This window comes from Hippocampus bargibanti, linkage group LG05 (assembly GCF_051943395.1).
Source record: "Hippocampus bargibanti isolate YZ-2025 linkage group LG05, ASM5194339v1, whole genome shotgun sequence".
NCBI classification, from domain to species: Eukaryota; Metazoa; Chordata; class Actinopteri; order Syngnathiformes; family Syngnathidae; genus Hippocampus; species Hippocampus bargibanti.
The window spans coordinates 11,437,843-11,463,991 of NC_142738.1; the positions used below are offsets into that span (position 1 = coordinate 11,437,843).

The following is a 26,149-nucleotide window of genomic DNA, read 5'->3' on the forward strand; positions in this document are numbered from 1 at the left end:
CACAGATACTTTGAGGCATCTTTGCGAAGCATATGAAACAAAATTCATATTTTTGTCTGGAATCGTTTGGCAACCTTCAATTCATAGAAAAATCCGCTTCCTTGTTTTCTTTCTTTATTTATTTATTTATTTATTTATTTACGTGGGCATTGTGTGACGTCACTGACAAGTAGCCAGTTGGATTTGATTGTGTAATCATCATCAAAAGATAGTGCTGCTGATTCAACAGCCTTGCTTTCGTGATTGGCCGAATCGGTCCAGCAGCAAGTCCGGTGTTTGCCCAGGCTGGCAAAGAAATCATGATGAGTGAGTAAAAAAAAGAGAGACCCCTACATCACGTGATCACCGCCTCCTCCCAAACCATCATTCAAAGCCCAACGATACATTTCTTTGGCGGATCTGTCCGTTTCAACGCCCATTTGGACGAAGATTCATCCGTAAGATGCTTTACAAACAAAAACGTGTAATTCTAGCAACCCACTAAACGCCGGGTAAGTCGATTTATGCACACATATCCATTCAAACGCGCCGTTGAAAAGGGTTGAAATCCAACCGGATTCCGTAGCCTTGCTATCCGGGGGAAAGAAGCGCGGATGCACTCGTGACGTGACGCACAGGGTGAAGGACAGCGGTTTTGCATCGCCCGTCATCGAGATGCACGGTGTCCCACTGCGGTATCGTTGTCCCCGTCATCTTACCTAAAATGTTCGAAGGTATTCCGGGCTACAATGTATCCATCAACGCCTTCAATATTCGGCGACATAAAGATGCCCTTCGTGGCATACACGATGCTGTGCACCACCATGTCCTCTCTAACCCTTCAACATGTAGCGTTATTTGTTATGTACGAGTATTGTGCAATACGTGAATCGGGTTGGTCTGTATCACCATTCTTCCCTTTTCAGTCCACAAGGCCACGTTATCAATGTTACACAGCTTTCCCATCGGCTCAATTTTCATTCATTCTGCTGCACAAATAACACGAAAAGACACTTTAGTATGGGTGGATGCACTGGTATGACTGATAGAGCGTCTCATGTATTTCTATGGGGGTGGAAAATCTGTCACAAGAAGGCCTGTGCATGTCATATTTTCTCCCTCTATGTCTCCTTTTTAGTCCCTTTGCATCTAAGCCAGCTGGTCTAAAATCTATTCTTTGCAAGCGGAGGAAAATATACATCACTCACAATGGCAGGTATGCTAAGCCACCTTTACCATTGTCAGAATTAAAGCATCAGGATTATAATGTGATCATAGAACAGCCTTTATGCAACGTAGACTGCTCCACTCAAGTATAGTTTTGCAATCCTAGAGAACAACTTCCCCCCACTGCCTCGATTCATCCCCCTAAAGCCGTGCTTTTATCAAGATTTCAATGAGATCCCCGACCAGCGTCGCACCATGTGCAAGCGGCTCTACTATTTGTGGATTTGTAAGTATTCCTACTTGACGTTTGTGTTATGTGTGTCATAAGATATTCTACTGAAACACCTGTTTACCCCAAAACATTGTCCAAGACCAGAGTGACGGCTCTGCTATTGCTATTTCAGACAAATATTGATTGAAATATTAGTTGGTTGGTTAGATAGACAGATAGCTAGTTAGCTAGTTAGGTAGCTAGCTATGTAAAAAAAGATAGATTGTTAAGGCAATTCGCTTAATAATGACCCTAAGATAGATAGATAATAATAATACATTTCATTTCTAAGCGCCTTTCAAAATTCTCAAGGTCGCTTTACAGTCACAGGATCAGTTTTTCTGTGGGTGAGCAGCGGCAGCCACACGCGCCAGCGTTCACTCACCCCGGAACTTACTCAAATAGATAGAAAGCCAGCTAGCTAGCCAGAAAAGTAGCTCGCTATATAGCTAACAGATATACAGATAGATAGCTTGCTAGCCAGCCAGATAGCCACCTAGATAGCTAGCGAGCCAGCTATATAGCTAACTAGCCAGCTAATAGATAGCAAATAGCTAGCTAACTTTTAGTCCAAACGTCAAGTAGACTCGGTGACCTAGCTAGCTAGAAAGCTAACCAGCTACATGGCTAATATATATATATATATACAGATAGATAGCTTTCCAGCCAGCCAGAAAGCTAGCCAGCCAGCCAGATAGCTAGCGAGCCATCTATATAGCTAGCTAGCTAGCCGAGGCATGGATGGATGGATGGATAGATAGATAGATAGATAGATAGATAGATAGATAGATAGATAGATAGATAGATAGATAGAATCATAACTGCAACCCTCATGGGGGGATAAGCAGTTCAGGTAATGGCTGGATGGAATTGTGGTGCCAGGGAGATTTAATGAGAAAAAACAATTCTAAACTTGACGATCATTCTTACTGTGGCAGTGAATAGTGCCACCCTGGCTGTGAATCTGATTGGCTGCCTGGCATGGATGTGTGGCGGAGGCGGGGCCACTAATTTCGGAATGGCTTTCCTATGGCTCATCCTCTTCACTCCTTGCTCATATGTGTGTTGGTTCAGGCCCATCTACAAGGCTTTCAAGTAAGGCGCTTCCACTTGTCTTAAATGCATGACATCATTAACAAATAAATACATAAAACACCCAGACACAGACTTTAAAAAGCGCTTGTTTCTAATGGGCAAATGTTTCCTCCCCTCAGGACGGACAGCTCATTCAACTTCATGGCATTCTTTTTCGTCTTCATGGCCCAGGTTGTGATCAGTATTATTCAGACTGTAGGCATTCCGGGTTGGGGAGTATGGTAAGTTTTCCAGGTCGATTGATCTGTCTAAGAGGTTGTATTGTATTACAAAAACACTAGCCAGACAATTATTTGGAGTGTACTGATAAAGTTGCACGATATAATGCGGGGATAGCCAAAATGTTCATTCATTCATTCATATACAGTATTTATATTCATACGGAAAATGGATGCATGGATAGTTGTCCATGTTAAGAGCTATATGAATCAATATTTATTGTATTGTACTCATTAATCTTCTGAACCGCTTATTCCTCACTAGGGTTGTGGGAGATGCTGGGGTCTATCCCACCTGTTTTCAGGCAGTAGTGAGGATACTCAAATACATGACCTATTTTGCTGCCCAAGCTATTCTTCACATGCTTCATTTGTCCTAATTAAGTGGAGTTCTTTGAATAACTGAAAAAGTTTGAAATTGAACGGCTATTTTGAGAACACATTAGAATTTCGGCCTATCCGAGTTTACTGGTGGGTAATGTTGACTGAAACTTGTTAGCCAAACAAAGAAGTCTTTCCCCAAGTCGTTTTTTGGGGGGGGATCAGATCTAGGTTATAGCACACAAATATATTCATTTTTTATCATACAAAAGCTCAATTTGTTGCTTTGTAGTCAAGTGGCCATTCAAAACAAACTCATCAGACTGATGATTTTTCTATGGTCCTCAATATCATTTTGAGGTTCATTACAATTCATAGTCTCTAATGTTATGGTGGCACCTAAATTTTGATCTCTGCTCTGGCTTTTCTGTGTGGAGTTTGAATGTTCTCCCCCGGCCCACATGGATTTTCTCTGGGTCCTACGGTTTCCTCCCACATCCCAAAAACACGCATGATGGGCTGATTGAACACTCTAAATTGTCCCTAGGTGTGAGTGTGCGAGCAAATGGTTTGTGTGCCTAGCTGGCAACCAATTTAGGGTGTCCTCTGCCTAGTGCCCGAAGACACCTGGGATTGGCACCAGCATCCCTCGCGACCCTAAAATATAATAATAATAATACATTTCATTTACAAGCGCCTTTCAAAACTCTCAAGGACATTTTACAGTCACAGGATATTTTTTCTGCGGGTGAGCAGCGGCAACCACACGCGCCATCGTTCTAAAGTGGTCTGGAAAATGATGGATGGATTACCCCTGTAGAAGTAGTGCGTAACCCCAGCCTCTACTGTAGCACCTTATAACGTGGTGTACTTTACATTCGGAAAACTTGTATATATATTTTTTTTGTATTTTGAAATTGTTTTTCATTCATTGAAGATGCGCCTTATACTCCGGTGCGCCTTATATATGGAAAAAGTTTGGAAACCCCCCATTCATTCGGAGTGCACCTTATCCTCCGGTATGATTTATACACCTGAAAATACGATACTGTATGTCAAACGCATGACCTCTTTTGTTATGTCTGTCAGTGGCTGGCTGGCGACCATCACGTTCTTCAGCACCAACATCGGCTCAGCTGTGGTCATGTTGATCCCAACTATAATGTTTACGGCAGTAGCGGTGCTCTCCTTCATCGCCCTCTCAAAGGTTTTACACACACACACACACACACACACACACACACACACACACACACACACACACACACACACACACACACACACACACACACACACACACACACACACACACACACACACACACACACACACACACACACATTCCTGATTCAATGCTTTTGTGAGGTCCGGATAACTCCAGATAAGGAGTGAGGACCGCCGTTGCTGAAAAGTTTAGAGAAGAACTAGTGTTACATTTGAACACTTCAGAAAGAAATAAAAACTGGAGTTGAAACTGAAATAACAGCAGGGGTGAGGTTTATGAATGGGTACATTCAAAGTCCTCATCCCTATTGTGAATTTGGTTAAAATATCGTTTTACTTTTTGTGGTATGAACTTTTTCCTCTCATTAACCATTCACACACGCACGCACGCACACACAAACACACACACACAGAGTGAGTAAAAAGTGTGTGTATCCAAGTGAAATTAAAATACACACCAAAAATCATTGTGGGTGAATTTGTGAGGACCTTTATGAAACTTTAACAGATGCATATATAGACCCTCTAGAAGCCTTTAGAATGAAAAACTTGAGGACCTTTTGGCCGGTCCTCAATTGTAAAAAATGTCCTCACTACGTATGGTATAAAATGTTTGTGGTCCTCACACGACTAGTCATACAAATCCACGCACACACACACGGCTCAGAATCCCTCCTCGGTTTTTGGTTTGACATGCTATATTGTTCAGGTGCATAACTTCTACCGCGGCAGTGGTGGCAGTCTGGGGAAAGCCCAGGAGGAGTGGGCCACCGGTGCCTGGAAGAACCCCCACGTCCAGCAGGCAGCTCAGCAGGCTGCAATGGGGGCAGCCCAGGGAGCCATGCAACAGAACCAGTACTCTGCAGCGCCCACCTATAACTATGATGACCCCATGTAGGACAAGTCTGGGGGTTTTCTTCTGTAGAAGAGATACAAAAAGGGATGAATTAAGAACACAGCTCATAATTAGGGCCCTTTTGTTCGATATCACAAAGCTGTGGAGAATAATGTAGGGTGCGAGTGTTTGGTGCAAATGTACTGTACATTTATTGAACATTAATGTGAATAAGTTCCATTTTTTTTCTATCAGTGAAGAGGGATTCGATCTCTCCCTGTTTTACGTCCTCACGGCATCAGCGCTGGCATTTAATATACTTTACCGTATTATCCGGTGTATAAGGCGCACCAGATTATAAATCGCACCCCAAATGAATGGGGTATTTTCAAACGTTTTCCATAAATAAGGCACACCTGAGTATATGGCGCACCTTCAATAAAGTTTTCCAAATATAATATGTAAATACATATAAAAGTTTTCCAAATAATAAGTCATAAGGCGCTACAGTAGAGGCTGGGGTTACGCATTCAACTCTGACTTCAAGACGGCGCCGCGACAGTGGCTGCCTTTCCAGCAGCTCATGTATTTTGTTTTTCTACTTTCATTCCTTTCATCACTTTGCTGCTGTGAAATGTAAAATTGTCCACTACGAAACTAATAAAGGCAAATCCAATCCAAATCCAATCCAGTAGCACGTAGGGTTGAGCCAATCCCTTCCTGTTCATGTCATGCAGTTGCATGGACAGATGAGCAAAACCCATAAAATGTGAGATGAAATTACATCGCTGTTGTTTACGAGCCTTCATTTCCATACATTTATCCAAATATATCAAAAGTTATCTTAAATTTAAGCTACCTATTTGCTATCTAGCTGGCTGGCTATTAGCTATATGGCTATCTAGCTAGCTATTTATTAGTGGAACCATCTAGCTAGCTATTTATTAGCTGTGTAGCTATATAGATAGCTCTCTGGCTAGCTATCTGACTAGCTATCTATTAGCTAGCTAGCTAGCTTTCTATCTATTTGAGTTATTTCAGGGTTGAGTGAACGCTGGCGCGTGTGGCTGCTGCTGCTCACCCACATAAAAACTTATCCTGTGACTAAAGTGACCTTGAGAGTTTTGAAAGGCGCTTATAAATTAAATGTATTATTATTATTATTACTTCTTCTACAGGGGGAATAATAATAATAATACATTTCAAAATTTTCAAATTTTTCAAAAATGGAGTTGGTGGCTCCTGATGGTAGTAGCGGGACCTGTTGCGGCTCACCATGACTTCATCAGGCGCACCTGCGTTTCAGGCGCAGGGTCACGTTTTGAAAAAAAATCAAGGCTTTTATGTGCACCTTATACTCAGGAAAATACGGTAACTGAAAAGTGGAACATCTTGTGTCTTTCCTTTTTTTACTTTATTTAATTTCCAAGTAGCTGAACAAGTGCCAGTATATTGAGAACGCGGTTTATTTTATTTAGTAGTATCACAAGACTGAGACCAGGGACACCAGTGAGTTCATGTGCCGTTTGGGTACATTTGGGTAGGTTGGGGCACAATTGAAATAAGAACAACAATCAACTTTATAATATAAACACTTAAAAGTCTCTGGGCACAATTGAAATAAGAACAACAATCAACTTTATAATATAAACACTTAAAAGTCTCTTATCCTTAAGTCAAATATACATTTTAGTATCTTAAACTTGGTATGTGAGATGAAATCATTTGCACCGGTCTTTCCTTTTTTCAGAGGCCAGTTTGATTTCTATTCATTGTGTCGTTACACAGTATCAGGTTGTAGTTTCCTTTCCACCAATCATAATGAAATCTTTGTGGTCCAGACAGATTGTGTAAAAGCACAAACTATTTATTGGATGGAAGGGCCCATTAAATTTCTTTACATGAGACTTTTGGATTTAACATATGGTACAATTCTTAATTATCTCTTGCTTTGCTTCTCAAGGGTCTTAGTGTAAAAAAGGAGTTGCAGCTGATTGGATAAACATTCCAAATCTGAAAGTTGACCATACAATGTGAATAGTCGATGTAGTCGGTGGTAATAGAAGTGTGTGATCAATTTCCCCCCTCTCTGACAAATTCTGTTTCTTCCTGTAAATCGCTCTCCAAATTCTGGGTGTCAGAATCGTCATTCTGTGGCTGTCTGTGTTTTTCCATGAGTAAGTGTATGTACTGTGATGTTTCTCATGAAGAAAATACAAAAATACAATATGAATCTCAATGAGGTGAACGTGGAGGTCCTAAATCGAAATGTCTTGTGCATTAACTCGTTGGTTATTATCGGTGACACCGTTTTAAGAATTGAAGGAAATGTATGAAAAAAAAATGTAACTGACTGCTTGTAATTTCCAAAATGTTACCTGTCTTGTCTGATTGTGATGATGTGGTATTCAATATGCAATTTGTTTAACCTTTCTGTTATTTTATGTGTATTTGTTGCTGTTTAAATGATTTTCAATTAGTGTATGTTTCCCCTCAATTTTTTAACATGAATTTTGGTGCTCTGTGAAAACAGAGAGTGACAAGCAGTTTGAGAGCGATAGCTGAATGCTGTACAATTAGTTGCTCCTGTGTTTTGACTTTTTATGGAGAATGATACTGCTCTCAAAATGAAAACCACTAATATAATTTCAGTGTTTAAATGACCACTAGCTAATTTATGACTCAGAGAGTAGCTTAGCTCTTCCCAATTGCACAATAAGAGTGTAAAAAGTCAAGTGTGAGCTCGTAGCGCACACTGGCCTACAAACTCCACCTCACCGTGTCTGTTTTCAAGCTTCCAAAAAAAGCCATTTGCTCCATTGTTCCCATGTGTAACATTTGCTGTTTGATATGTATAATCATGTACTATAGCTACAGTGTGAATATAAAATAACTCGTGCAAGTGCATAAAAAAACATCATGGATAAAGAAATATTCATTTGAGGTGGATTTGAGCGGGTTGTGTCTCCATGATAGACAGGCCCAAAATATATTTGTGGATTACTTTTATATTATTCGGTCCTAAAATAATATTAAAGTGATTTCTGCAATTTTCATTTGGAGTACCTGTTTTCTATGCACATAAATTCAACTATCTTCCAATGTTCGTGCCCTGTTGATTAAATTGCATGTTTGAAAATATTGGAGACTTTGTGAATTCATCAAGAAAAAAGCATAATGGTCACTAAGATAGCTAACATTTCAGATATCTCACATATGATCTTAATTTTTTTGCAATCGCTTGACAAAAAAAAAAAGTCATCCCAATGACTTTTGTTTTTCTTACGTGCAACTTTGTATCCTTTGGGTTTACGTATCAGGAAATTGGGGAAAAAAAATAATAAACGTACGTGAATGTTCTCCGAAACATTATTTTTAAATTTACCACAATTGTCGAATCAATTTAAATTGATACAGTAGAAACAGAAAACTATTGTATTTAAGAATGTTTGGTTGTCTTAGCCTAGTGTTAATAGGGAATGGTAGCTCACCACTAAATCTTGAGTTCTTGAATATTAAAAATAAGCAACACAGTCATAATCGTAAAATTATTTATTCATAAACTTGATACAAGTTTACAAATTACTGTACATGGTCAAAATGTCTTAAAATGAACAAAAAAGCAAGCAATTCATGCCAGATGCCAAAATCTTCTGTTTGTTGATTTAAAAAGATTGAACTTTTTGACTCAGTCCAGTAATGTGCAAGTCCATTCAACACTGCAAGACTTTCAATCTTAAATTATCTCTCATTTCACCCTTTGGAGCAGAATTTTGGCATCCGCCGGTCAGCCACCGCACCAGCGGATCACGATCCTCTGAGGTGACACACCTGGACACTTGTGTGGATGTGACATGATAAAAGACAAAGAAACAATGCCACCAGACTCAAGCTGCATTGCGGTGCTTTGAGAGGAAGCACTCCAGTCGACATGTATGAATCATTTGCAGTGAAATTACACTGGGTCTGATGGTGAATAACCATTCTTTGTCATACTCTAGAAACATGTAAATTGTTTTGGAAATGTAACCAGATTAGTCAGTATCCAATTTAAAACATGTGCAGGTCACTTAAAGGACAACCGACACCATTTTTTTTGTTTCCTAACTGACATCAGAAAAACGTTTTATAGCATCTAATATACTCAAAACACGCAGGCTGATATTTTTTGTCAAATGCAAAACACCAATAAAAATGACTCAGTGTCCCAAAACTACTTCAAAATGACCTCAGAAAGTTTCAGAAGGTCCCGCCCCCTTTGTTCGTGATGTCACGCTAGGATGTCTTGCCTTGCTCTAGAATCAAAACAATGGCTTCAGATTCGGAGAAGATGCTTTCTTGTTAGTCATGCAGTTATGTATATGATTCAAATAGTTCTGAAGAGGAAAGCATAAATGTTTGCAATCGATTAAAGAAGTCCTTCCATCGCATTTTGAGGCGTCTGGACTCCAATGTAGCGGCCAGAAAATGCCAAGATGGCGCCCAAGCTCTGTTGTCTGCTGGGAATTTGTGTCAACTAGTATCAAATAGTAGTCTTGGTGCAACACACAACGATTCGCCATCGCGTTATGTTTTTTTTCATTCTAATTTCGCCATCAACACGGAACAACACAAAGTTTTCAGACTAAACAAAGTACCCAAAATGCATTGTGTGTCACTTTCTCGGTCAGGCATCGTCATCAACTCGAAAACATATATTCAGCGCGAGTCTTAAACGTAAAATATAGCTATATGCCGTGGAATCTTTGTAAAATACGTTCAGTAGAAGTCATTTGAAGTGATTTTACAAACACAACTTGTCCGTAGGCGTCGGTTGTCCTTTAAAGTTTCATTTGTTGCCGTGATGACGGCCTGAGTTAAGCCAAATATTGCATTTTTACACTACCAGCAATCCTTATTTCTCATGCCGAGAGCAGTTCACAAGCACATCTGCATATCATAGCAAAGACAGCCAGTGTTACACCCCCCGAGCCCCACTGCGGGTATACCCAACTGTCATGTAACAGGGTTGTGGTTGGGAACTCAAGTGGGAAGGTGCAAACCACTACAATCAAGCTATGTCAGGACAAAGAAATTGCACTATGACTAACCCAACAACCTTTGTTCACTCTTACAGATTACAGTGCGACTCTCGTGAAATGGTGTGAGAAAAAAATATATTTACAGCCACAACAGAGTGTCACACTGCAAACCGTAAACCACATCAACCCCGCCGCTGTAACTATTAGAAGTCTGGTCGGGATGATGTGTGGGATGACAGGTATAAGGCAAAAAAGACCTTCTCGATGTTCGTATTTCTGCTGGAACACATGATATTTCTGAAAAAGCATCAGGTTTTTCAATAATGAGCACATTTTAAAGTCTTTTTTTCCACTAATTCAGACGATAATCCATTTCCTTTTGCGTCTTTTGGATCCATAACATACTTTTAAAAGAAAAGAGTGGCAGGTCATTTCAATTTAAAGTTAACCATCCAAACGATGACAACTGGCTCATTTATTGTCTGGGATGCTCATATAAAATAAACATTTGCTAGACAGTTTGAAAAACAATAACTGTGTACCTGATCGTGAAAAATCAAGAAAAACAAGTGAGTTGACATGCCACTCCAAGGGCTTCAGACAGACTTTTAAAACTCTTATTTAAAGCCCACTTTGTCAAAAGCAGCTATGGGAACCGCCCCCCCCCCTCCGCACACACATACACGCACGCACGCATGCACGCATACACACACACGCACACATTTGAACTGGAGAAAAGACAATCGAAGAGATACGAACAGGGCAGGAGATGGCCTCACATCATACGAAGGAATACTTGTCAGATGAACCAACAGATGGATCTGCAAGAAACGTGATGCACTCCCAGTAAAGTCAGATGGGGTGGGGGGATATTCCAAAGAAAATCAGACACTTTGACCCAGGTTCTGAGTGCATTGTGATTGCCGTTGCTTATCCATCCTCTTTTGGGGGTGTGTACCAACCTGGGAAGACAAATAAACATACAAACACCTCAAGAGTGTATCCGAATATATGCGTGAGAACTAATCAACATCTACGTACCGTTCTTTTCATGAATTTGCACAAGCGATTTGTATGACTGCTGTGCTCTGGCAAGATTGTACTGGTTCTATAAGACAAAAACATAACATTTGGCAGGTTTTTATTGAAATTTGATGTGGTGGCTAACTTGCCAAAAGTGACCGGATTGATGGATTTCTGTAACTCAGGAATGTTTTATTGTCTTCCATTTCCAACACTTCAGACTTAACTCATTCATTGCCAGATGTGCAATAATGTGTCCACTCCAGTGCCAGGGTTTTTGTCATTGTCACTCCAATTCCAGGACCCACAGAATATTAAGTTTTAGGACTACATAAAAATTCAATGCAATGGAAGAAACCTTAGATTCTCTTCTTGCATCAGAAAACAAATAGTTAATTCCTAAATTATATGCGTCTGGAGTTATATGAGCTTGAAATGAGGGTGGCTGTCCTAAATACAATGCAATGCATCCATATTGATTTATATAGCGCTTTAACAACATCTGAAGCTGTAATTAAGCGCTAACATGGAAAAAAAGGGAAATTCTGCCCCCTCATGGACGAGAAAAACATTGCCAGAGGTCTGGCCAGCACCTTATCGGCACCCAAGTAAGAAAAAACAAAACCCAAACAAACTTGGGAATGGCGCTCTACGTCCTTTTCAGTTCCTGAACATCCTAAATGCGTTGATGGGAACCTGCAAGCATGACCAAAGATTCTTGAACATTAACTCAATCACTGTCATTCAGAAAGTTATTCGGGAATTGAAAATATGACGTAGAGTGCCATTCCCGAATTTGTTCGGATTTTGTTCCTTCATGCTAGGGTGCCGATAAGGCACTGGCCATGGCCTTTTTTTTTCTTCTTTTCCTCAGCTGTTGTTAAAGCGCTATATAAACCAATATGTATGCATTGCATTATATTTTGGACAGCCACCCTCATTTCAAGCTTATATAACTCCAGAGTCATATAATTTAGGAATTAACTCGTTTTTTTCCTGATGGAAGAAGAGAGTCTAACGTTTAACGCTGTATTGAATGTGTGTGTAGTCCTAAAACTCAATATTCCGTGGGTCCTGGAATTCAAGTGACAATGACAAAAACCCTGGCACTGGAGTGGACACATTTTTCCACATCGTCTGGCGGTTGAATGAGTTAAAAGCATTAATTGAGTATGCAAAACTGGGTCACCTTATTCGCCCCAAACTGAACTCTGGCTTTTCCTTTGACTAACGTTGCATTTATCTGCATGATAACAGATTCTATGGAATAGGCACTGCTCCAGCCCTGCGACATAAATACAGGGGAAGAGGTTAGGGGGGGACAAAAACTAATGTTGTTCATCTCTGGGAAATCCTTGTCGTGTCATGAGACCAAATCATTTACACACCTGCTTTGTGAGAAGTTCCATACACAAGGCTCCTCCTCCCAGAACATAACTAGAATCATAACAATAACAAATAGTTCAGGGAATAGTTTCTGAATAATCAATTTGAATGTGGATCGGACAGGAGTGGATCAAGCACACACTCACCCTCCGGAGAGTACAGGGGCGACAACCCGCACAAAAGGTGGGTCAAAAGGAAAATTATCCTGTTGTATCAAGTGCGGAAAAAATGTTTTGACGCAACTTTTGTTTTTAATCATGAAATGTTTTTTGGAGACATCTGATGACAACTTACTTTATAAGAGAAATTGAGCAAAACGTAGTCAATTCCTTCCTTTTCTTTTAAGACCTGTAAATCACTGTGCAGTTGACTATCTGGATCTACCCTGCAATTAAGACAAAAAAAAACAATCAAATACTCCAAACACACATACGCGGAACATAAAGTGAGGAGTCTTCTCTACTTACGTCCTTAACTTGACGTGCCAGTCATAAAGGCTGTCATTGACTAGTTCCACTGAATAAATACCTAAAGAATGACAAATGCATAAATTTGAGAAGTGTGTACATGACATAACTAGTAATGGGAGGCAAATTGTTGGGGAAGTACGCCTTGAACATTGTGTAAACACTCATACAGATGCTTCCTTACGAACGAGATACAGTAAAGTCCCGTTATATCGATATCGGATATATCGATAGTCCCGGTTATATCGATACTATTTCTATGCACGCACGGAGAAAATTACATGCAAACAGGGTCGGATATATCGATAGTCCCGGTTATATCGATATTTTTTCGGACTCCCTTGAATATCGATATAACGAGACTTTACTGTATATTCCAAGTGGTCGTTCGTAATGTGAATTCGTTTGTGAGTTGGTTCAGTGCTATATTTTGTATGGAATGGATGTTTGTATAAGTAATCTGGTTTGTACGGAAAAATAAACATTTAAAGGACAACCGACACCTCTGGACAAGTTGTGTCCATAATTTGTAAAATCACTTCAAATGACTTTTACTGAGCGTATTTTACAAAGATTCCACCGCATATAGCTGTATTTTACGTTTCAAGACTCGCACTGAATATTCAGGAAGTCTTGTTTTTGAGTTGGTAACGATACCTACCGTGACGTCACGTCTGGAACGCCCCTGTCTGAGAAAATGACACACAATGCATTTTGGGTACTTTGTTTGGTCTGAAAACTTTGTATTGATGGCGAAATTAGAAGGAAAACACATAAATAACACGATGGTGAATCGTTGTGTGTTGCACAAAGACTACTATTTGATACTAGTTGACACAAATTCCCAGTCACGTCACGTCACGTCAGTCATCAACTGCAAAACAAGACTTCCTGAATATTCAGCGCAAGTCTTAAAACGTAAAATATAGCTATATGCGGTGGAATCTTTGTAAAATACGCTTAGTAAAAGTCATTTGAAGTGATTTTAAAAATTATGGACACAACTTGTCCGGAGGCGTCGGTTGTCCTTTAAGTGATTCAACAAGCGCTGAACATCGGATCTCTAGTGGATTTACCCTGAGACGTTTCTGGTAAAGATTTGTGGTATAGCCAAAGCCAGGGAAAAATTTGTCACCTGTCTTGTAACTCTGTGATCTGTAGATCTCCCTGAGTTCCTTCATGAGGCGGTCTGAAGCCTGCACAGAGCCAGAGACTGCACCCTGAAAAATATACAAGTGGGTTACATCAGTGTTGATCATGACAGGCATAGTTTTATATGTATCTGTACATTTAGTACTATCTTCTTTAATCCCCGTCATAAAAATAAATAAATCATTGAGCAGTTGCTCATCAAGTAGTCAGCCTATGGAACTAGAGGGATGTGGGTGGCGTCCCACTGTGTACAGGAAAATGGGCAACTTATATGATGCTACTCTGATTTCTTCTCCCACCGACCACGATTGTGAATGGTGCACGACTCTTTCACGCAGACGTCTTCATTTGTGATCTGCAGGGATGCATCTGGGAAAGTAAAAAAGGGGTCCAGTTGGCCCCCTTGTGTCTGAAAAGGGGGCCAAATTTTAAACTGGATGGGGCCTGATTTAACTAGATTGGCTAAGTATAGTAAACTGATTGAAATAAACCAAAATACATTCATTGAAGCATGATATTTTTAAATTGCAAATTAAAAACATGATTTGAGTAAAATCGATCTCTTCTTCTTTTCCTTTCGGCTTTTCCCTTCAAGGGGTCGCCACAGCAAATCAGTGTCCTCCATCTTTAGAGGTTTGAGCCGCATGTTTGTTTTGGCCAAGCCTTTATGTTTCTCATATACAGTAAAGTCTCGTTATATCGATATCGGATATATCGATAGTCCCGGTTATATCGATACTATTTCTATGCACGCACGGAGAAAATTACATGCAAACAGGGTCGGATATATCGATAGTCCCGGCTATATCGATATTTTTTCGGACTCCCTTGAATATCGATATAACGAGACTTTACTGTATGTATCAACAATTTTAATTCAAGTGAAATAATTTATTCATCCAAAAAATAACAATTTTCAAATGTCTTTAGTTACTTCACAATCAATCCTGTGTTATTTTCATATTCTACAGTATTACAGAAAAAGAGCACAATATTTCTTACTAGTGTCTACTGAAACAAATGTCTTACCTTTAAAGATTTCCAATGTGCCGCAACAGCTCTGACATAATTCCCATTCAACAACAGCAGTGGCAACAAATTATCACTAACCTCCGCAAACTTATTCGATGTTTGTTTGCTGCCTGTTTTAATGTATTTTAGAGTTTTACTTCATATTGCAAACATCCGCCATGTTTGAAGTAAATAATGCAATGCACCGTGAGAAAATGAATATTCGATTATCTCGTTCGGCAGTTTCCGCCAGATCACGGAAGAGCCCAAGATTTCCGCTACCATAAATTTGGAATGCACCGAAACACATGCAAGGTGATTATGGCTTGGTATCGGTAAGGCATGATGACAAATGACAAAAGTTAAAACCTCTGATGGAAAACAAACACTTTTTAATTGCTGTTTAACTAAAAGTGTTTCTTTAGCTATTTTAACAGAAGTATGTCATATGTGGCACAGATCATGCAGCAATATGCGCTAATCGTAATAGACATTCCCCGGTGCTGGTGCAGTGGAGTTACAAAGTTGCGCCAGTGGCTGCCTAAATGCGTCAATGGTGCAAGGGCCCAGACGCAACCCTGTGTCTGGTGTGTAACACAAATGGTAAAAATATGGGAAATAAAAACAAAATCAACCAATTACATATATAATGGGAGATGACCAGGTGAATTTCACCAGACATATCCTGGGATTTATCTCAAAGTAGATTAGATTTTAGTAATAATGACCAACAAAAAAATCGAAGGGCAGGTTATATACCATTTGTACCATAGAGACAAATGATGATCTTACCTTTTAATGTCATTGGGTGGCAAAAACTCAGACTTTGAACATTTTCTACCATGATATTCTCTGTGTTGTCAAAACAGGATAGTGAGAGAATTTATGAAATCGTTTGAGCCACCATATTGTTAACGACAACATATTGTTGCCTCTTTGCTGTTTAGTTTCAGTTAAGGATAGGCCCTTTTTATTTGATTGCCGCTTTGAAAGCGATACGACCTTTATTTATCTGACATGAAGCCGAGGCACAACACAAACAGCAATTTGCTACTTGGCCGGTGCCTTGTTGTGAGTTCATGCATCCGTTCATGCCGTAATGGCGGAATGCAATGATGGAGTATTGCATAATCGTTGTATATTTAACTCATTTACTGCCATTCACAAATTTATTTGGGAATTGAAAATATGACATTGAGCGCCATTCCCAAATGTGTTCAGGTTTTGTTTTTTCATGCTAGGGTGCCGATAAAGCGTTGGCCATGGCCTCTGGCAATGTTTTTTTCTTTTCCATGAGGGGGCAGCATTTCTTTTTTTCCATGTTAGCGCTTTGTGCCAGCTTCAGCTGTTGTTAAAGCACTATATAAACCAATATGTATGTATTGCATTGTAGTTGGAAAGTTGTCCTCATTTCAAGCTCATATAACTCCAGACCCATATAATTTAGAAATTAACTCTTTTTTTCTGATGAAAAAAAAAGGTTTCTAACACTGTATAGAATGTTTATGTAGTCCTAAAACTTAAGATTCTGTGGGTCCTGGAATTCAAGTGACAATGACAAAAACCCTGACACAGGAGTGGACACATTTTTGCACAAGTCTGGCAGTGAATGAGTTAAATGATGTATGCGTTAGATTAAATAACATTTGACGATGTTTGCAATTGAAATACAAATGCAATTAGTCATTTAGACACTCAGTAATCATCATTTTTGCGTGTTGGCCAAAATGCATCATGTCCTTCTATAGGGAAACAGTGGTGGGGATTATGCAAATTAGAAAATGCAAACAAAAATATGAACACTTACATTCAAGTGGTCTTGTCTCTGATTTTTACGGATCTTCTCCAAAATAGCCAAGTGTTCTTTTTCAATTCCGTCATCTTCTGACTTTTTGCCATCCACCGGCTCTTCTTCTTTCATGTCGTAATGGTCCAAGTCTTGGTCCAGGTCAATGTCCTGCTGTCAGAGTGGATCAGTGGTGTTTAGCTCAAAGGGTATATCAAACTAGAAACGTTGACAATTTCCCTGAATGCACCTCTCCCATTTCTTCCTCCTCATCCTCCTCCGACGTCACCTCATCAGAAGGTCCGTGCTGTAATTTAGAGCAACATTGTGCATTACAAGAGCAGGGATTGTTTCAGCACAATGAAATATGTCAAATTTAGTCCTTACCTTTCTCTCCTGGAGAATTGGGCCAGCAGGCAGAGGCTGGTCAAGCATTTCAACATCGGGATGTTGAGGCAGGTTATAAAGTCGACACAGGTCACAAATTAGACGCTTCAACTGCTGAAGAAGCTGCAGAGAAAAGAAACTTTAGGTTAACAATTTTCCCCACTCATGAGCAATAATTTGAGCAGGTCAAGAAATGAGCAGATTTACCAATGTGCTTCCTTTTCTCACATCCTCCAAGCGCTCCAGCACTTCTGCCAGACTTGGATCATCGGAGTCCACAAACCATATTGGGGATGTTGAGGGGTATGACTCCTGCAACAAAAGAAGCACATGCTTTTAAACAGCTGATAAGATAACAGATCATGACCGTTTTTTCCCTATTATGACACTTTTTTAATCCTGTATTAAGGAATGCAAGGCCCCATCATCTTGTTCCATGATGTGGTTAGTGCGAAAATCTCTGACTCAAACACATTAAAGGAATCGAATGTACAACACACATGATTGAGAGGTAGCATGCCACGTTCAAATTTTAAATATGCATATTCAAAGAATTTTAATGTTGTTCGTATGGTTTTGACGAGGGAGGTTATCATGATATGGGAATGTGACAATTATTGGTTTCTGCTGCTTCAACACTCAAACATGCAATGGGATTAGAGATGCAACAATTGATCAATTAATGGACAATAAAGAGACTATCAAATTAATTCCGAATTTTAATATTGATGAATTGTTTGAAAGCGTGTTCCACTTAAAATTGTCAAAACAAGTGATGTGATAAAACGTGTCATTTTGGTCATGTTTGGTCTAATGTCAAGATCATTTTGAACATTTTGGGTGTGTTCTTGAAATCGCTGTCTATACTATTTGTTTTTTTTTATTACGGCTGAGAGTGAATCACTGCTTATTAAACATTCGTTTTTTAATATTATTTGTGAAGATGGGGGTTGTCACGCTTAACAGTTAAGACACTTGACTTAAAAGTGTCTCAGAAACGCAAAATATACTTAAAAGCGAGCATTAAGTTATAAAATATTTAGAACAGACAAAAGATGTTCACAATAAAAAGATCAATGGCAAACATTTTAAGTGACGCATGGAAGTCTGAAACACAATTCATGGTGATCTTGACTCTATAAAAGTTTTTCCATCCATTCGTCCTTTTCCCCATTGTATTCTAGTGTATGGATTCTTTCCTGCCTCTGTGACAACTTATTCCTGGTGGCCACCAATAATGTGACCGAACTGAAACTATTGGAATCTGGGATGAGGTCTCCAGGTTCACTGTTCACTAAGACTAATAGAAATTCAACAACTGTCATCTACTCATCGAATCCCTTCACTGATATTGTTCGGGGATATAATGACATGATATCAGGTACATATCATCTTATTCTGAATATATTGTGAATGTTTAAGTGCCAGAGAGGGACAGCCAACAGTCTGCTTTACAGAAAAAAATGCATTGACCTGGACAGTCCATATAATAGCTGAAAGACCCTAAATAAGCTTAATAGGTGTAAATATGAAATATAACGCCTATGCTTGGGGACAGAGTTGACTGTTACTATAGGTACACATCTGTGATGTCGCGCAAATTAACCAGATTGCGCGGTGGTTTAAAGGACGACGTTGTGATAAAGTTAACTATGAGGCTTTGTGGTCTAAAGTGGTGGCAAGAGGAAAACGAATATTTGAGCTAACAAGGAAAGCTAGCCTTCACGTTACTGTCACTCGGAGCGAGTTAGCAAAAAGCTACTGCAACGTCGCTTCATTGGACATTTCCTGAAAGTTCATTTCATGACTAAAGAGCCTTATTGTGGTTAAAGGGAACACGGTCGCCGAGGTCCGAACAGCAGAAAACAGTCCACAAGGTCGGGTTGAGCTCGCGGAACCCGGTGCACGAACCCAAAGTGTGTGCTGAGTGACAAGTCTTGTGTTGGGCTAGCTTCATACGCAGGCAGAGCTGGCCCCGAGGACCCACCGTGATGTTGCAGTGAATGATCAGCAGCTTCTCTCCTGTTACGTTAAACTGGCAACTGAGTTCGTCAGGTTTCCAGTCTATGATTCGAAATCTTTCGTGATTTGGGTCAAAGATTGACTCAAGAAACTTCAATTCGGCCTTCAGCCCCGACACCGACATCTTGTACTCATCTCAAAGCAAGCAGGCCGCTGGCGGAGGGGAAGTCTGGGCGGAATGCAGTCGAGTCGGCTCTGCGGATCTCGCATGTTAGCGTGAGAACAACAACAAAAGGGCTGCGGGTGTACGTCGAGTCCCAAGATAAAAGATGACAACGTTCTCAACAATATACATCAACAATGCATCAAGGAGTGATACAAATAAATCTGATCTATCATGTAGTCCCAACAAAAAAATACCCGCATGCATTAGATTTTTTTACCACGAATTTGGAAGTTAAATTTTCAGTTTCATTCTTGTTTATCAAGATGTGGGAAACATAGTCACATTGTACTTGAGTAGTCAGTAAATATACTGGCGTAAAAAAGCAAAAATATTACTTCTGAACTTTAAAGTAAAAAAGTACTTTTCTAAGTAGTAACTGAAATGCCGGCAGGTGCACAAATCTTGTAAGGGGACATGTGCTGAATAAAGCTCACCCACAAAGGGCATCAATCGCCCAATTTATTCATACTATCAAGATAAATGGGTTTATTTTGGATTTGGGATTCTCTCTCTCTCTCTCTCTCTCTCTCTCTCTCTCTCTCTCTCTCTCTCTCTCTCTCTCTCTCTCTCTCTCTCTCTCTCTCTCTCTCTCTCTCTCTCTCTCTCTCTCTCTCTCTCTCTCTCTCTCTCTCTCTCTCTCTCTCTCTCTCTCTCTCTCTCTCTCTCTCTCTCTGAGAAAACGGTTCCACAAGTGCACACACCTTGTTAAAAGAGATATGGCCGTGTACACAAATAAGATAGCACACGCAAACACAAGTCGTGGTCAACACACACCTAGCTGGCACAAGTGATGGGCAGATAAAACCTGAAACTTTGAATCTCTTCATCCAAACTGGTTCACGTAAAAAAATTGTGTGCACCGCGGTGGCGAATATTTTATATGATCGATTCCCCCCCACTCAATCTTACTTCGAAATACGAACATGAATCAAAACACCAAAATGAGGTATTTTCTGGCTCACATATGCAATCATTAATGTTTTTTTGTGGTTAATACTGTGGTACGAAATGATGAAATGTCATTCTATATTCACGTTAAACATAATCTTCAACAGACAAATGTGATCGAGTATTAACCAGAGTCATCTGGAACAGGCTCCTGCACTTTCGCGACCTTGGCGAGGGAACACATTAGAAATGGATGAATGGAAGTGTTATGACACATCCAGTGAGCACACTCTGTGCGGTATGTCTTGCGTCTTGCCGCAAGATGGCGGAAGAGATCAATGACTCAAGTGTAATAATAATAATAATAATAATAATAATAATCTTCTTTTCCTTTTGGCTTTTCCCTTCAAGGGGTCGCCACAGCAAATCAGTGTCCTCCATCTTTAGAGGTTTGATAATAATAATAATAATAATAATAATAATAATAATAATAATAATAATAATAATAATAATAATAATAATAATAATAATACAAAACTCTCAAGGCTTACAAAACTCTCAAAGACACTTTACAGCAGGGGTGCTCCAAGGTATTATTGGTAGATCCCCTGACATTGTGACATTGTAATAAAAATGGCGCTATACAAATAAAGTGGAATTGTTTTGAAAAAAAAAATCTTGACGTCAGCCTATCAGCCATCCCTTCACTTGATTGATACACTGGACAACCAATCAGATGACATCTCAAACAGCGCCCCTGAGCGTTGCAAAGTTCAGAAGTTAGTCGTGAATTACATCCTAATTTTTCACTCGTTTTTTTCCCTTTTAAACGTAAGATAGGGTAAAAAATGAGTGGGTAGCTGGACCAAGTAAGTAGAAAAAAACCTAACTTTCATACGGAATGACTGGAGGACATTTGTTTTCACGACATTTTCAAAGTGCGTTTGTCTCGTCTGCCAGTTATCAGAGTGAACTCAGGTAATGGAATGGTAAAATTGACATAATTATGTTGTATTGTGCAACATATGCAGTTAAACATCAACATAAATTGCAAGAATCCTCAATACAGTATATTTCTCGATATTTCGGTCATTTCACAAGTAGCTCCCATGCTGAAAAAGTGTGAGCACCCCTGCTTTACAGTTACGGGATGATTATTTTTTTCTGCGGGTGGGCAGCGGCAGCTAGATGCGGTAGCGTTCACTCAACCCGGAAGTAGGACGATCAATCAATTCAGGTTGTAGACCGCCGAAGGTTGCGTGCCCCGTGTGTTGCCTCTAGATGGCGGAATATATAAATGAACGATTAATTATCAAGTCAGAGGCCAGGCTGAGAGCAAAACAAAGTCCCTGCTCCCCCCCAGGTTCCTTTTGACGAGTGTGCGCCTTTTCCCTCAGCCCGGGCATAGTTCAGTCAGCAAACGCCTTGCACGCTTCCTGCTGCTGAGCCTGTCCCAGCTACTTTGCTTTTGCAAACAAAAACACCTGTCTTTACAAATCCAAATTATCGAAGGCTGCTTCCAAGTTTTACCATCTGACCTCCCTGACCGTGGGTAAGTCTTTTTTTCTTTTTAATTGAAAATACAACGTAAATTGTATGCTATGCATTTGTAAACGTTTCTCGACGAAAATAAAAATAGGAGAAAACTTCTATTTCAGTACGTACATTTATAAACTAAAAACTGATGCATTGTACACTTGCTTTAAACTACAGATTTCAAACGAAAGGCTCGGGTGCCAGTTTCGACAGACCGCCTTCATGATTCTTGCTAAAATCGCTACCAAACATTCAAATTGTCATAGCTCATCATTTAAACAGTGTTGAGATATTGAAAGCACAGATTTTGTTACCAAACTTATTTGTACAATCCTTTGAACAATTATCCTTGACCTCTGATTTCATAATAAGTTAACCATTATTTTTTTATGTCTATAATTCAGCAACAATTTACAGAAACATAGGAGGGCACAGAAAATAAATTTTAGAATATCAGATAAAATCCTGGAGAAACTTTACTTTGGATACACAGATTTCTGGTGAGTGTGATAGACCCATGCGGTGCCATCCCTGACAGAGACATAGATGAATTTCAGACATAAACATTCTTATGTAATATCCAAACTAAAATCAATATTGTTGCAAGAATGTACCAACCAGGAATATACCAACCAGACTAACAGTTTCTTTATCTTCATCTATTTTCAAGGTCTCTCATGGGCATCACAATGACAACATCAGACATGATCACCTTTACTCTGCTGTTGATTCAACTGCCGTGTGTATTTGGAGGCAAAATATTAGTGTACCCGTTAGATGGCAGCCATTGGTTGAACATGAATGGAGTCATCGAGGAACTTCACCGAAAAGGCCACGAGATCACGGTGGTGCGGCCATCCGATAGCTGGTACATTCCAGAAAAGTCTCCTCATTACAACTCTGTCACCCTAACTGGCAAAGATGGCTTTCAGGATCATTTTGAATCATTTGTGTTTCAACTACTGGAAATGAGGCTTCGGGGGAGGTCTCTATCTCGTCTGCCTCGCATTTGGAATAACATTCAGACTTGGATCCGCTCTATAAAGCAATTTTCTTTATTCCACAAGATGCATTCTCAGACAGTAGTTCAGATGTTTGAAAATGAAACTCAGATGCAGTCATTTCGTAACGACAAGTACGACGTCGTGTTGACTGATCCCGGGATATGTGGAGGGGCACTGCTTGCACGCCATCTCCACATTCCCCTCATATACAACGCCAGATGGACTTTCCTAGGTGAAGCTCATGACCTCATTGCCCCATCCCCTCTGTCGTATACTCCCTATATCTCAGCCGTGTTGTCAGATAAAATGACTTTCCCTCAAAGAATCTTGAATGTTATAACCTACATGATGGGTAGCTTGTCAAGGTTGTACATTTCAGAACCTCACTACGAACCGATTGTGAGACGCTACTTCGGTCCTGATGTGGGTTATACCACATTTTTTGTGGACGCTGATATGTGGCTTCTGAGAAACGATTTTGTCTTTGAATTTCCCCGACCCACAATGCCGAATATTGTTTACATGGGCGGATTTCAGTGTAAGCCCCCGAAGCCGCTCCCCGAGGATCTCGAGAAGTTTGTCCAGAGTTCTGGAGATCACGGCGTCGTGATAATGACCTTGGGCACTCTTGTCGCAAAGCTACCGCAAGATGTCACTGAAGAAATTGCTGCAGCTTTTGCACAACTACCACAGAAAGTCATCTGGCGGTATGTTGGAGAAAAGCCGGCCAACCTGGGCAACAACACTTTACTCGTTGACTGGATACCACAGAATGACCTCTTGGCTCATCCTAAAACAAGAGTATTTGTCACGCACGGCGGCAATAACGGCATTCAAGAAGCAATTTACTACGGCATTCCAATCGTAGGGCTTCCATTATTTTTTGATCAACACGATAATCTCAATAGGATCCGAGGAAGGGGAGCAGCAGTAAATGTGGATATCGCCACGGTGGACAGGCACATCTTTGTAGACGCACTTGTGACGGTTCTTCATAACTCATCCTACAGGGAAAACATGCAAAGGCTCTCAAGGCTGCAAAGGGATCAACCAATCACACCTATGGAACAGGCCGTGTTTTGGATTGAATATGTTATCAGGCATAAAGGAGCAGAACATTTGAAGGCACAGTCCAACAAAATGTCGTCCGTTGTTTACCACTCGATTGACGTCATTGTAGTTTTGCTAACAGCAGTTTTGGTTGTCATGCTCACCTGCTTTTTTGTTTTAAGATTTACGTGGAGAATATGTTTTCCCGGTAATGAGAAAAAAAGGAAACGCAAATAATCGTTTTTTTTTCTTCAGCTATGGAAATGAACACTTTCATATAATGGCGCATTACACTTAAAAACTCTGACTTTCTCCAGCCGATTGCTTGAAATCTTGAAGTTACTTTAATTCTTTTTTGAAAATTGCCTTTATGAAAAATAGTGTTTCCAAATTGAGAAAAGAGCAAAATTGAAAAATTATCAATGACATTCATTTTTTAAGATATTAACTCATTCACTGCCAGATATATGAAAAAATGTGTCCACTCCAGTGTCAGGGTGGTTGTCATTGTCACTCGAATGCCAGGACCCACAGAATATTGAGTTTTAGGACTACATAAACATTCAATGCAGCGTAAGCAACCTTAGACTCTCTTCTTTTATCAGAAAAAAGCGTTACTTCCTAAATTATATGAGTCTGGTGTTGTATGAGCTTGAATGGCAGCTGTCCAAAATACAATGCAATACATACATATTGGTTTATATAGCGCTTTAACAACGGCTGAAGCCGGAACAAAGCACTAACATGGAAAAAAGGGAAACACATCCCCCTTGTGGAAGGGAAAAACATTGCATAAGGCCATGGCCAGCGCTTCATCGGTACCGAATCAAGAAAAGAACAAAACCCAAACAAATTAGGGAATGGCGCTCCACGTCATATTTTCAATTCCCCAATAAATCTGTGAATGGCAGTGAATGAGTTAACTTAAAAATTATACACTATTTATCCCGTAATTCTCTGTACTCACATTTTTAATTCTCTATTTTTGAGTAATATCTCAGCCAAATGCATTGTGTTTCAGGAAAACGTTTCTCGTTAAATACCAAGTTATTTTTTTACTTTTCTTCACCAAATCATTAACCATAGTAGTATTCTTGCTAAAAATATGTTTTTTTCTTGATCTTTTGAAAATGCTTGCATTTTATTTCAGCAGCCATGCTATTAGACTCATTAAATTGTCTCAATAGGTAATAAAGAGTTCATGATCGCAACATTTTTAACTCTCAAACGCATAATTTGGATCATTTCTATTTCCACCATTTTACTATCGTAAGAACAAATTGGAGGTTACCGACCACTCCAGATTGGATTATGGCCTGAGTTTGAAAACTGCATACAAGACAATGTGATTAATTTTATAGCTTTGTCATTGCATCTTCAAAGATTAATTTTTGACACAGCATTTAGCTGTGACTTTGGACTCAGTCATGACATTCTCCACTGTTGTCCATTACAAAAAAACAATGATTATGATATGCAATAAGTTCATTTTCCCTAGGAGCTCTGGCCACACTTCATGCAGTCTACGGGGCACTTGATATCTGTTCCGAGGGAAATAGGATTAAACCTCTACTTAAGATACTGGCGCTGTTGAAGCTTAGTTAGCCTGAGAAGTTGACCCAAAGCACAGTAATTAAAACAGACATCTTTACAAATGGCATTGGCAGTGCTTCAATTAGAGGGACAACATAAAGGACAACCGACACCATTTTTAACACCTAACTGACATCAGAAACGTGTTTTATAGCATCTAATACACCCAAAACACGCAGGCTGATATTTTTAGTGAAATGCAAAACACCAATAAAAATGAATTAAAGTGTCCCAAAACTACTTCAAAATGACCCCGGAAATGGCGAGTTTCAGAAGGTCGCGCCCCCTTGTTCATGACGTCTTGCAAAGCAAGACGTCCTTGCTTTGCTCTAGAATCAAAACAATGGCTTCAAATTCGGAGAAGATGCTTTCTTGTTACTCATCCAGTTATGAATAGGATTCAAATAGTTCTGAAGAGGAAAGCATAAATGTTTGCAATCGATTAAAGAAGTACTTCCGGATCAATTTGATCCGTCAGGACTCCAATGTAGCGTCCCAAAAAATGCACGAGATACCGCCCAAGCTCAGTTGGAAATGGGCTGATTTG

At 39.8% G+C, this 26,149-nt stretch overlaps 2 protein-coding genes and 1 pseudogene across 5 annotated transcripts; 2 read left to right on the forward strand and 1 right to left on the reverse strand.

The window, feature by feature from the left end:
- Nucleotides 1-224: 224 nt before the first annotated feature.
- Nucleotides 225-8,166, forward strand: scamp5a (secretory carrier membrane protein 5a). Of its 2 annotated transcripts, none has more exons than XM_088996871.1 (7): nucleotides 225-491; nucleotides 1,118-1,195; nucleotides 1,313-1,432; nucleotides 2,356-2,512; nucleotides 2,632-2,733; nucleotides 4,141-4,258; nucleotides 4,985-8,166. In XM_088996871.1, exons 2-7 carry the CDS (start codon nucleotides 1,189-1,191, stop codon nucleotides 5,171-5,173), a joined length of 693 nt encoding a protein of 230 aa, XP_088852997.1. In that variant the 5' UTR covers nucleotides 225-491; nucleotides 1,118-1,188; the 3' UTR covers nucleotides 5,174-8,166. The 2 variants fall into 2 exon arrangements, with proteins under 2 accessions (XP_088852997.1, XP_088852998.1); XM_088996872.1 differs by lacking the exon at nucleotides 225-491 and adding an exon at nucleotides 539-713.
- A 481-nt stretch (nucleotides 8,167-8,647) lies between these two features.
- On the reverse strand, nucleotides 8,648-19,687 carry LOC148897926 (ubiquitin-conjugating enzyme E2 Q2-like). Of its 2 annotated transcripts, none has more exons than XM_088996785.1 (13): nucleotides 19,331-19,687; nucleotides 17,551-17,655; nucleotides 17,344-17,466; nucleotides 17,207-17,263; nucleotides 16,978-17,127; nucleotides 14,143-14,227; nucleotides 13,008-13,068; nucleotides 12,835-12,925; nucleotides 12,687-12,745; nucleotides 12,543-12,591; nucleotides 12,344-12,439; nucleotides 11,173-11,239; nucleotides 8,648-11,093 (listed from the first exon to the last, which is right to left on the reverse strand). In XM_088996785.1, exons 1-13 carry the CDS (start codon nucleotides 19,487-19,489, stop codon nucleotides 11,062-11,064), a joined length of 1,134 nt encoding a protein of 377 aa, XP_088852911.1. In that variant the 5' UTR covers nucleotides 19,490-19,687; the 3' UTR covers nucleotides 8,648-11,061. The 2 variants fall into 2 exon arrangements, with proteins under 2 accessions (XP_088852911.1, XP_088852910.1); XM_088996784.1 differs by having other exon boundaries at nucleotides 16,978-17,130; nucleotides 19,331-19,682.
- Nucleotides 19,688-21,793: 2,106 nt separating this feature from the next.
- Nucleotides 21,794-25,528, forward strand: LOC148897927 (UDP-glucuronosyltransferase 2C1 pseudogene; annotated as a pseudogene). The gene is made up of 2 exons (XR_016114987.1): nucleotides 21,794-21,971; nucleotides 22,626-25,528. The product of XR_016114987.1 is annotated as a UDP-glucuronosyltransferase 2C1 pseudogene (transcript).
- The last annotated feature ends 621 nt before the right edge of the window (nucleotides 25,529-26,149 follow it).

What these genes read in the sequence shown, in the direction of transcription:
- scamp5a (XM_088996871.1), top strand. An exon ending in GCTCTACTATTTGTGGATTT is followed by an intron (nt 1,433 to 2,355) that starts GTAAGTATTCCT and finishes TTACTGTGGCAG; the next exon opens with TGAATAGTGCCACCCTGGCT. An exon ending in CCTTCATCGCCCTCTCAAAG is followed by an intron (nt 4,259 to 4,984) that starts GTTTTACACACA and finishes TATATTGTTCAG; the next exon opens with GTGCATAACTTCTACCGCGG.
- LOC148897926 (XM_088996784.1), bottom strand. Translation starts at nt 19,489, where the DNA reads ATGTCGGTGTCGGGGCTGAAGGCCGAATTGAAGTTTCTTGAGTCAATC. An exon ending in AGGAGGAAGAAATGGGAGAG is followed by an intron (nt 17,131 to 17,206) that starts GTGCATTCAGGG and finishes CCACTCTGACAG; the next exon opens with CAGGACATTGACCTGGACCA. An exon ending in TGGAACTTCTCACAAAGCAG is followed by an intron (nt 12,440 to 12,542) that starts GTGTGTAAATGA and finishes TTTATGTCGCAG; the next exon opens with GGCTGGAGCAGTGCCTATTC.